Raw genomic sequence first — 12,671 nt, forward strand, 5'->3', positions numbered from 1 at the left:
ACTGACTAATCCCTCAATTCTGTCCCCACTGGTTCTTGTATAGGTACATACAACCTCTATATTTTACTTATTACATGTCTTTCTCTCACATCCAGATTTTGTAACCCACCATGTCCTATTCATTTTTGTATATAAGCACCTTAGCACATAGTAGATTTTTAAAATTATTTTTCAAGAGGATGTATGAATGGATGAATGAATGGGAAACATTGGTTGTCTATGGACAAGATGTCTCATTAAAGCTGCTCAGAATCGTCCCAACCAAGAGGCTGAAAACTACCAACCACCCCCCTGGTTGGCCCTGCCTTCCACACATCAAGAGGTACTGAACTGAGCCTACAGCTTAACCACAGAAATAAGCTGTATGAGGAAAAGAGTCCATGTATGCTCCCAGAGCATACCCTTTCCCTTAAAAAATATCCAGAATTAGGCTCAGGTGCTCTGTGGATGCAGAATGCTACTATTTCAAAAGTATATCTTCACTTCTGATGTAATTTTAATTGAGAAACATATGCATGTCATTCTTGTGCAGTGGGATAACCCTGTGCTACAGCAGAAGCAGCAAGATGAAATTCAACTTTTTGTCCCAGGTGGGGCTGGGTGCTAAGCTTGGCTGCTCTGGGAGAGTCTACAGTTTTGTAGGATAGCTGCCTAGTATGCACTATCAATTGCATGTTTATTACACTGGAACAGTCCTGGAAAAGGACTATTTATGGAAATAGGACTACTTATGGAAAAGGACAAGTAACCTAAAAATGCAGTATAAATCCCCAGCTCTAAAAACTCCAAATTTTCAGTTGCTTAGACCAAAAAGTCTTAGAGTGATCCTTGATTTACCTCTTTATCTAATATCCAACATCCAACCCATCAGCAAATCCTGTTCCATCTTGAAATTATGCCCAGAATTTGACTACTTTCTGTCACCTTCATTATTACTGCCCTAGAGGAAGGTACCACCATCTCTCGGCTGCGTTGAAATCTCCTCCTACCCATCTCCTGTCTTTAGTCTGTGTTCTCCCACAGTCTATTCTCAGCAGAGCAGCAAAAATTATCACTTTAGATCAGACAACATCCTGTCTCTGCTCAAAATGAGATTTTCCCCACCTCACTCAGAGGAAGTGCCAAGTTCTCACAATGGTCTTCAAGGCTCTATGTGGTCCAGCCCGCTTTGTCTCTCTGACCTTACCTCCTGCAATCTCCGCCTCTTTCAAGCCACTCCAGCATCAGTGTCCTTGTTGCTATGCCTAGAAGCTCACATATTTTTTCTAAGTGGAATTTTGTTTTCCAACAGAACAAGAGACAAACAGCTGACTTTGGCTTTCTTTCTGAGAGTCCCTAATCACTTGCATTTGGAAGAATCACAGCCCCAGGCCACATTCGGGGCAAGTGATTTCTGCTCTGCTCCAAGGCTTATGGGGTTAGAGGTCAAATATCAAGTCCAGCCTGCCATAGATTTGTGGCTGGGCCTCTGTGCAATTTCCTTGAGAAGCTGTGCACCCAACTTGGTTGGGCAAATGAGCATGTGAGCACATGAGTGAGGAAACGAGTAATCTTAAATGCATCCAAATAAACTGCAGGGCTGAATTTTAACAACCTTCCTGCTAGCTAGGTGTATTTTCTAGTTTATGCTTCCCCAGCAAGAGTTTGTTGACTGCCTACTACCTAAGCTGCACGCTAGAATCAAACAGATGACGCTTGAAAAATGACCGTGGGACTGGAAAGACAGAACCCAAGGGAGGATAGAGTCATAATAAAAATGTTTTATTAATCAAATATATTTACATTTCTTGGTCAATGATTTCTAAATGTGTGCCTGTTTTTCATTTAAATACAACTTAATCCTGGTAGATTCTATCACAAGAATACAGCAGCATGCATGATCTCATTGGTCCTTCGCAGTTTTTTTTTTCCATTAAATAATGTGAGTTTAATAAAGTTAGAAAACTTTATTAAGTTTTACCCATTCTTACTGCAGGATAATCATTCTTGTCATACCAGTGGCCCTTACAGAGAACTACACCCTCCTCATCACCCACAGTAAGCTTCTTCTCATTCTCTTAACTGACTTGTTTAAACTTTCCAAAATCCGAAAGGCAGATGTGAAATTGGGCATTCACTCTAACCGTTTTACTTGGTGGAAAGTTGGAGAGAGACATATTTCTATTCCAATAGGGAACATTTACAGCACTAAACTTAAAATAACCACATTAAAGAAATTTATACAATGTCCTAATAGCATCTAAATATCACACCTCTATTAGCACACTACAGAACTTGATGCCTTCCCCTTGATATAATAAAATAGTTAACTTGGGACATTAAATTTCCAAAATAATTTTGCTGATCTCAGCCAAAGTTTTCCTTAATACCTTAGTCACCACCTTGGCCTATGCATTGAAACCAGGGGAATGCTTTTTCATGAAGTACTTAGAATTGCTAAGGAGAATAATTTTGCCTTTGGCTTTTGCTATTTCATTTTCTCCAGGTTGGGAGAAACTAGAGAAGTATACTAGATTGTTCAGAGAAAGTGAGTCTACAAGGGTTGATTTTGTTAGCATTAGGCAATAATACCCACATGTGGGTCAACAGGGACCGTGGGTTGGCAGACTTTTGCTCTAAAATTGCTGCTTTCCCTAACATGTGGCGATCACCTGATACGGCACAGTTGTTTTTAAACATGAAAGAGCCATGCTGTAGAAATAGATCTCCAACTTGTTAAAGTTTATATCCAGCCTGTTTTCAGCTGAGAGTGATGTGCCAAAGTGGGAGAAAGGCACCACCAAGGATGTCTTTCAAGGCAGGAAACAGGAAATATCAACTAGGAGCCCACGATGTTTGACGAGGAAAATAGATTTATCATTTCAACAAACAAATGTCCCCATTAGAATCAGGATCTGGAGGAAGAGGAAGCAGCATACATTGTGGTTTCAATATACCACGGTAAAGAATCACCTTGTAATAAAGCCAGTTCATGAAGAAATTTTCGTCACTGACTTTTTGATCAAACCTCGCTGTTTCATCTAGATTGTGCTCCAAGACTTAAACTGGTTTCTTGAGTACCTCATGCATGTAACTACAGTATTTCTGCCTTTGACAAACCAAATCTAAATGACTCCAGCCTTTCTACTTCACTGCTTTAAACCAACAGGCTAACCACATAAGCCCATATTCCTAATGCATACAACTGCATAATGATTCCATTGATGTCTGAAAAGTAATTCACTTAGCATTCAGTCAGAACAAAGAAAGAAAACGAGATTTCACTTAGCCCCACTGAGGATGTGTTTTTACGTGTTGATAGTGTTAGAGCCTCGTTTTCTTCTGGCCACTCTCCAACACAACCTGCCTTTCCTGCCTGTTGCATTTGTCCTAATGTAGATCACACTTGAGAGGGTTATTGTTTTTTTCTTTCAATGTGGAACTTTAGTTTCCTGTTTAGAAAAACAAAAACAGTGCCTGCCAGCAATGAAATATTTGAAGTTCTGTCCAGCAACAGAGATTTGGGGATGACAAAATCAGCAGCTATAACGATGCATATTTTAACAGCATTTTACCATTGTTTCAACAAACATTTTATAAATAAATTACACTTGTGTTTATTAATTTTTAAAAGCCCTTGTTCTCAAAAAAAGCTTTACATAGAGAAGTATTTTCCTCTTTTAACAATTGCCTATTTTTGGCTTTGACGGAGGAAAAAAACCGAAGAAGCTACAAAGCTAAAACTGTTAAGCATTTATGAGAAGGGGATAATGATAGTATCTTTGTTACAGAGTTACTGAGGATTAAATGAGATAATCCACAGTAAGCATTAGAACAAGGCCTGACAGTAATTGCACAATGTAAGTTATAATCATTATCATCATTCCCATCAACATCTGTGGGAATAAGCTCAGAATGTCCTTATTTTTCCATTAAAATTTCCTCCACAGATTCTTTTCTAAGTGCAGCAGTAACATATTCAGTCTATAGGAAAGATAACTCAAATGTTTTATGGCTTCACCTTGTTTTCTGACATTTATCAGTTTACATATTGATCTGATGAAACATCTGGCATTTATTATTTAAAAGAAGAAACCAAATAAAGATTTTAAATGTCAAACACAACCATGGAATACAGGTTAAACATCTGTGGCGAGGATTCCACAGATAAAGCAATATTCTTTTCAGTTTGGCTTCCATCTGGCCAGTTGTACCTGACAGCTGATCTTTGGGTTTGTAGAATGTAGTCTTGGGGAGAGCTGAAATAGGTGCCTTCCTAGAATCCTGCGTTGTTGTTTTGTGGTAGTTCAGATAAATGCTAGTGAGGGAAGAACCTTAAACTTTGGGTGGATAATCACCCAGGTTTCTAGTCACCAAGTAAAATTTTCCAAAGCTCTTCACTCTACAAGGATCCTGACAAGCCAATGACATTTCTGAAACTTACTGTTATCATTTAAAGAAGGATATATCTCAATATCTTTCAGAATTTGGTGTCAGAAACTGATAAAGGATCTGGGAAATAAAAATTAAATTCACATAAATGAAGAAAAAGGTAAACAAACCTTTTGGGAAATGTGATTATCTACTTTGTTATTCCTGGCCTGGTTTCTGCAGGCATGTGTAGCGTTACTATGAGAGCAAGGAATTTGCTCCTAAACACGGGCTGCTGGGTACACCCAGAGTGACCCATTAACCCCGCTGTTCTGGAAATGCCCCACTTTGTGAGATGTGCCATGTTTCCCGTTTTAAACAACTCAATAGATACTTGCATCTTATATTTTAAATTAGTACAAAACAAATAATGATGTTACTTTTGCACACTGGGGACAGAGACTACACTGCCAACGGTTATCATTAATGAGGCACCTGCAACCCATTCAGAGTCTCCGAGTTCCTTCCCTGAGCAACTCCAGCCCTGTCCCCCACTTGTTGTCTTATCATTGAGAGGGGGGGTCATAAAAACCCAAGACCTAGGCTCTAATCCTGATCTCTTGATACTTTTAACAACCAATAGCCCAGTGAGTTAAGCAAAGACAAGCAGGTTGTGCATCTTAGCTTGTTTTGCAATATACTACCTTCTGGTCTCAGATGAATTTACCTCTCTCAGATTCTCCCATTTGGAACAATATCTTTAACTTCACTGAGACAATGGTCTAAAGGACTAAAATACCCAGGTTACCAGCAGCCACATAGGAAGATAACATTATTTTATCATGAATAGTTGCTTACATAATGCTGCTTATGGTGAACACCTAAAATAGGGTCTTTATATAAAACAAGAGTTCAATAAATACTTGTTGAATAAATGAATGAAACAAACATTTGATTTAAAAATTGATGAACTGCTAAATGTTTGTATAAACCTTTGTATACCTCAACCAGAATGAAATCTTTACAAGGTCAAATTCAATTATGAGCCTTATGAGGATACAATGATGTCATGATCTTTTTCTGTTATACAGTTTCCCAAGAAGGCTACATTTGAATGAACATGATAAAAAATGTACTAACTGCATCAAATTATATAAATTATACAAGATTAAGTTTTATAGCTTTAATTGCCATTCAATAACTTTTTAGAAGTCTATCTCCTCCAAAAAAGAGTTATTTTTAAAGATAAAAACAAAACAAAAATGAAAAGTTTATCTAAGAAAAATGTATGCACATATCCTGGGGAAAATACAACTTTGCCTTGGGATATTGAGATTTTTCTAGAAATGCAAAGGTCTGCAGCTCCACCTCTCATCCTGTTGCACCTTGACTTTTACCTGGCATTACCCATTGATTTAGATTCTTTGCTAAATAAATGAGCATATGCTAGGATATAAAGTCTTATTCTGAAAAAAAAATATATATATATATATTATTCTGTCCCCATTGACAGAAAACAGTAGAGTGCTTCAAGAGCCAAACCCTGATTCAGCTCTGACAGACTACCTTTCTCATCTTAAGTATCCTTTCCTCCATGACTCAGAGCTTTTATTTTCTTTACAGCACTACTAATTAGGAATTTACTAATAAGAAAAACTAGCAAATCTTTATGACTGCAATTTCTACCACCCTTTTGCTATATCCCGGGGGACTGTGTGTCCACTTTAAATAGAAAAGGCTAAAGCAATTGTTAGGAAGTTTCAAGGAGGAACCTCCTCTCCAGCACACACTTTGATTAAAATCATTTTGGACCCAAATGGTCTCAGTACCTGCTTCAGGTTCCCAGTCAATGTTCAGGTGTAAGCCTCTCTTTGTGGACAGACAGCCTAGGCTGGTCTGCTAGAAGCTGGCAATAGGACAGCAATATAAAAATTGTGAATGTGCCCACATGTCTGGAAAATTAGAGTATCCAATTTTCTATTTGTTAAGCAGAAAATATTTTCTAACCAAATTTGATGGAATATATATGCCAACAATTTCTCTTAATAATAGAGGATTAACATAGATTTAAATGGAGCAGAACACTAGAAGAGTATTTCGGTGTAGAGGTTACTGCCACATCCAGTGGAAGTTTGGGATCAGAGAGCAAAGCCATCAGGGTGGCAAAAGAGATTATTGTTATGGAAACCCTTCCCATGCCAGATATCAAGGGAGGAGGGAAGCCTTCACATCTTCCCCTGTTCTGAAGCTCATGAGAACTGAGCAGGTACACTGTGTTCAACTGTGCAATGTGGCAAATGGCTGAGCTGGTTTTTCACACCAAATAAAAAATATATTAAATATATAGGTGATTCCCTATTCAAGAAGTTCGAGTAAATGTTTCAACCTTAATAAATGGAACAGCTTACTCATCTGTGGAATGATCTGTCCTTTTCTTACAGGTTTCAGGTTAATATGACTACATTTCATTCACCCTGATAACACACATTATTGGTAAATGCCTCCATCGCTTAGGGTAGGGAATTGTAAAACCAGAACACATTCCTAACTACCAGAGAGAATAGTTTCAATCAGCTACTGTTATACAGCAGCATAGATTCCTTACTACTTTCATGACCAGGAGATAGTAAGAACTGGAGGAAAACTCTAGGTGAATGGCTTGAGATTGAGCAAAAGAGGTCAGAATTGGCCATATTTCTCTTTATGGCCCAGGGTCCTAGAGATTATTATTATTGTTATGTGTATATATGTATATATACATATATAAATAACTATAAACACTTATTAATGAGGCTCTGTTGAATTCCATTTAAAACATGGTAGCTGGGGGGCTAAGGAATAGAGAAGCAAAATTAAAAGGAAAGAGAGCTTTTCTGAGAGGCAAAGGCATAGTAATAGATTAAACTAAACCATGCAGTATCCTTGCCTCTTAGTGAGTTCAGTTATGTGTCTCATTTTTATTGAGGGAAGACAATGGTAAAGCTCAAAGACAAGGAGTTCCTTAAAAGCCTATGTCCTGATATCAGGTGATGATGCAACTTACAAACAGAAATTGTTGTTATTAAACACTGTAGATAAAACTGAACAGTTTTTATCTAAACTGGCCATTGAGGTAGACAGTCTCTGAGATGCTGCTGGGAGCTATCAGTTTTTCCCAACATAGATCATTTCATTAAATGTGACCCAATTTCATTGAGCACCACTGCTGAACTACCAACAAGCTAGCTGAAATTAAACTCACTTGCTAAACACTCAAGAATAGTGAAATTGTATACAAAATTCTTTCTCTTTCAATTAATCAATCTCAAGAAAAGAAAAGGTGATTCCACTGATAAAACTAGCTGCTCCTGGGCTATCTCTTCTAACCACAATCTTCTCCATGGTTCCTCCTCTCAAAGTCTCCTTGTCTGGGCTATTTTCACCTGTATTTGTAGAAATGCTCCCTCCACACTCAGGAGAGAAGAAAGGGGACTCTTGGGGTTCATCCATATGAGGAAGAAAAACTGCTAAAAGGGTCTTGACAATGGGGTTTGGCACTATTTTTGTTCACATGATCAACACTTTCACAGAAACAACTAAAAAAATTACATGAAGCCTAACGCCTTATCTCCAGCCTTAGACCAAAGAACTTTATTTTTGTTTTCTTTTTTTTTTTTTTTTTAAGCTAAAATGTTATTGAAAACAATTTTTTCTCAACGAGCTGCTTTGGAACAATATAACATATTATGAAGCTCCGTACATCTTACACGTTCTTGCAATCTTGACAGGACAAAGTAAGTCCTCAGCTTTTTCCTTTGAATTTTGAAACTGAAACCATGTACTTCCTTTTCCAGACTCTCCTGAATCAAGACCAGGCTGTTTGGAAGAAACCGTGTAAAAAGTGCATGAGAAGTGAGCATGGAAGACACGGAAATGGGATGCGTCTGGGGCTGAAGGTAGCACTGACTCCGTGAAGGCTCTTGCTCTGCTTCCGTGGTCCCCGCTGGGGCAGCCAGCATCAGGCCAGGCCAAACTGACACAGCAGAAGAAAGGGCTGTACAGTGGGTGCCCATGAAACATGCTACTAAAAAAAAAGGTGCAACGAGAAACAAGTCCCTGTGCATTCTTAGTCACAATGGTGGGCAGAAGAACCCATACGATTCCTCCCTTTGGTATTAAATAACAGTTTTTAAAAAGCTTTTTAGAAACAAAGCAAAATACATGGTGGGACCGGAAATGTTAGCCATCCCAGGTTAGTTGTCCACCGAAATATGTCTCATCTCTAGTCATAAATAAATAATCTCTTTCCTGGTCTGACTTCCATGCCAGGATCAATATCTCTTAACATCTTACTTATTTTATTACTGCTTTTGGTTTTCTGGGACTGATTGAAAGTTGCTCAGAGGAAATCTTTGGTTTTGCTTAAGTGTCCGTGACATTTAATCATGACTTTCCTTGCAGTTTAATTCCAACCAGTCAATCAGTTAATCCACTTCAATTGATTCTGGGCTCTCGGTTATTGGCTTGCACTCATTGGGCATCCGCTGGTGTCGGCTCAGCTGGGTAGCCTGCGTGAAGCTCCTCTCACACCTCTCGCACCTGGTGGAGGCAAGAGAGAAAATTGAGACCAGGGAGCGGGGCCTGCAGGGTGATGGGCTTCCTCTCATCCTGCCTAATCAGAACAGACACTCCAAAGTGGCTTCAGATTTTACCGGCTCAAGAGGTTTAATTGGTGGCTCCTTCCAAGGCCTGGATGCCTGTGATGGGACAAAGCCCGTCTGACGCAGAACAGAGGGATCTGTCAATAGGCAGGGGGAAGGTGATTTCTCCAGAGAGCCCTGTCCTGCTGCAGCTCTGATCACTGTCAGTTCAAATAGATAAAGAACAAAAAGAGATTTTTAGGAGTGAGCCATCAAAGGAGCAGCTTGTCTGCAGTTTTCTGCTCTGTAACCCCAAAGAGAAATTGATGACAAATAGAATTTCACCTACTGCTAATTTACAATCAGGAATTCTACTCCCTTTAGAACAGCGGCCAAAGAGTGATCATCTTGGAATTTGGAAACTAGAGAAAGCAATACATTAGATTGCAGTGATTGTGAGGGGCAGTAGGCATGGTGGCTTTTTTGCAAAAGCTGGTTACAATGTCACAGCCCAACCAAACTTAGGGTTAAAATAATTTATAAAACTAGAGTTTGCAGTGCCACAGGAGAAAGAATTATACGTATGCGCTAGAATTAAGGGCAGTGTGTCTGATGAGGAGAAAATGTCACACTTCAAGATTTATCTCTTCTTAAAGGAGAAACAAACAAACAAAGACTGTAATCTAGAGACCCTGAGTCCTTCCCTATCTCCCACGTCCATATCTTCCAAACAACCTTCCCTGACTAGCTTGGTGGCTACTCAATCTACAAAAAGCAGAACACACACTCAGAATCTAATGGGAGCCTGTTGTTTTTCTGTGGATGTTGTCCCTGGCTGCTTGTCTGTGGTTGTGTGTATATACACATACCCACAGATGAACTGTGGCAGCTGGCTGGGCACAGACAGTGACTGCTCCATCACTACCTCACTTACCTGGGCTGCCCAAAGCACTGGCCCAGCATCTAATACAGCTTAGACGCCATCTCAGCCAGCCCTAACGCCCTTTCCTCAAATCTTTGAAAGAAAAGGTATTTAAGAAGAACTACACACAATTGTCTCACTTTTAAATAATGCAACCTCCAGTTTGTGAGTCCCTGCTCTATGACTGTGGCAAAAGCCACCATGACTTAGTAACCCTGCCTTAACACAGACAAGAAAGCCACAAGCCCTGTTATCTGTTAGGCAATTCCTCTCTTTCTCCTCTTTAGCATATTATATTGAGTACCCTGTCATGGAAATAAGTACCTATAAAGTAGGACACATCCATCCACTCTGGGAATTCTTGCATGTTTTTGAACATTGGGAGGCAGGAGCTTGACTTCACATTTAGATTTTTCAGGGCTCCTGTACAGTGGAGTGTGTTAAGGGGAAGAAGTTGTGTTTCTTGATTTGTCTTTCAGGGAATATTTTTAGCAGCCACTTCCACTGTTAAAAACTGCACTGTGATCTTGACAAATGTATAATGTCAGCTTTAATGTATCAGACCTATCAGCTCAATGAAAATAACTCAGAAGTATTGATCACTTAACGATTTTTGGTGTATTCATTAATGTCCGTGGGCAGCTCATCCCCTCTCCAGAGCTCCTGGCGTGCTGATGACACGTTAGCGAACTGCTGATTGTTTATTAGAAAACTGATTAGTTACTGGATTAGTGTGTCAAAATATACTACCTTTCACTGCTTGACAAACTTTCAAATTATTATATTCCTTTTTTTTTTTTAATCTTGAAGCTCTAGAATCAATTTCAAAGAGAGTAGAGTAGCTTGAACAATTGTGAGGAATGAAAATGTACCGGGGTCATGGTTTTGCATTTCTAATCTTGTGTATTAGAATACGAGGAATACATGAGTTGGCAGTTTAGTACTTCCTATAAGGCAAAAGTGTATGTCTGTGTATAACATTTAAACATCCAGATTAGATGGAGACATTAACAGGAGAGTTACATTTTTCTCAAGTGTTTGCCTAAATGCACTGCAGATATTTACACACATGGAACAATTTGTTGTAACGGTCAGAAAATTTGTCCAATATATAGGGTTCGTAAGAAGAGTATTCCAGAAAAATCATTTCTAGAGCCATCTGTGCACCAAGTATGAGTTAAAAATGTAAGCAGATGTGTAGAAATTACCTTAATTTATTTTTTCTCAGGGATTTCTCCTTCTTGAGGAAAGAAGGCTACTAGAAATAATATCTACGTGGTTTGGGAATGACAAGAATACAATTTATATATTTGAGGAAGTAAGAGCTAGATATAAAAATATTTTTTTAAAATAAGGGAAGGACTTCAGTTTTATGTTCATCATCTTACATTTTAGAGAAATCTCTTCCACAAAATATTTTCACAGTTTAATCAGCACAAGGACAGAAGTCAGAGCCAGACTTCACTTGGTTGGCATCTAAACTAACCCTGAATTACAATCCCAGATGACTGACTGGCAGGGGCATCTCTAAGCCTGGACTTCGTGCAGTGTAACAGAATAAGAAGGAAAGAAAGATGCAGGTAATGTGTCATGAGGGAGAGTCGCCCTTGCACTCAGGGCCTTCATTGTGCCTTCCCTTAGCGTAGGTGCTAATGCCACAGCCTTGAGGCGAGCATCTCAGGAAGATGAAGTGGAAAGTCTACCAAGTATTTCAGCAAAAAGAAACTCCTCAGCTTTCCATTATACCATAGTGAGCATCTGAGACTTAATTATTTCTAAGGCTTGAGATCCTTCTTTACTTACTATGATGGTTGACTGGATTATATGTACAAGGAGCTTAACAAAGGATGTAAAGTTCTGTTACCACAGAAAACCTGCAAAAAGTTTTCTGTGCCTCTGTGATATGTCACAAAATACTTTTTGAATTGAACCAAATTGCACAGGGCTTTGTATGTGTGATATGTTCAATATATATTTACTGATTTGCTTCTTGGATTTGCTTTAATTTTGCCTATTTCTTGTTCAAATATTAGATGTCTTTCAGAATTTCCTTTGATTTTTTTTTCAAAAACTCCATTTTTTTGAATGCAGCAAGAACATAGCAATGAATAATTCTCCCTGCTTCTGACAATAATGAAGAACTCCTCCTAAGGAAAATCCTGGCCTGTTCTCAGCTTCCCTGATTCAGAAAGCCTCTCAGGCAGAGCAGAGCAGCCCACTGAAATCTCAAGACACTCTGTTCAGTCAGAAGGAGGAAGGAGTCCTTGCTGCAAATAATCATTTTTAGATTGCCAACTATCTTCCTTACTTCCTTCTTTCCTGCCTGCCTGCCTGCAATAAAATGCTTGGCCATTGCTATTAAATGATATCTTGCTCCTTGTTTTCCATGACTTCCAGTATCATAGAGCAAACTGAAAGCCAAGACCTTCCACATGATCCTCTGATTTTTATTTTTTGTACATGCTCCTTTGTCTTAGAAATCCTAAGTCTACAGCCTAGGGTAGCCGCTGACAGGCCCATCATCTACCCAGAACTTGGGAGATGGATTCTTTCCTTGGAATTTCAGCCAATCAGATATGAGGCAAAGCCTGGATTGAAACTCTGACCTCTTCATGCCAAATCTTCTCCAGCCTTCTTTGGATTGCAGTAATCTTGATATGCCTTCAAAAACCACTTCTCAGCAGAAGATTTTAGAAGTTGGAAAGAGCTTTCTCTGACGTGGCAGGCTCAATCTCAGCTCACCCCTGAGAATTCTGTAAAGGCCTCCTGAGCCCAAGACA

The 12,671-nt window shown here is 39.0% G+C and overlaps 1 protein-coding gene across 2 annotated transcripts in view; it reads right to left on the reverse strand.

Moving 5' to 3' along the window:
• Positions 1–1,743: 1,743 nt before the first annotated feature.
• PRDM6 (PR/SET domain 6) overlaps positions 1,744–12,671 on the reverse strand; it is a 100,676-nt gene continuing 89,748 nt past the window's right edge. For both annotated transcript variants that reach the window (XM_032268189.1, XM_032268263.1), the window contains one exon: positions 1,744–8,928. In XM_032268189.1, the coding sequence (XP_032124080.1) occupies positions 8,814–8,928 (115 nt within the window). In that variant the 3' untranslated portion in view covers positions 1,744–8,813. The remainder of the gene's footprint in view (positions 8,929–12,671) is intronic.

This window comes from Sapajus apella, unplaced genomic scaffold, assembly GCF_009761245.1.
Source record: "Sapajus apella isolate SASKATOON/1434 unplaced genomic scaffold, GSC_monkey_1.0 scaffold1, whole genome shotgun sequence".
Classification (NCBI taxonomy): domain Eukaryota; kingdom Metazoa; phylum Chordata; class Mammalia; order Primates; family Cebidae; genus Sapajus; species Sapajus apella.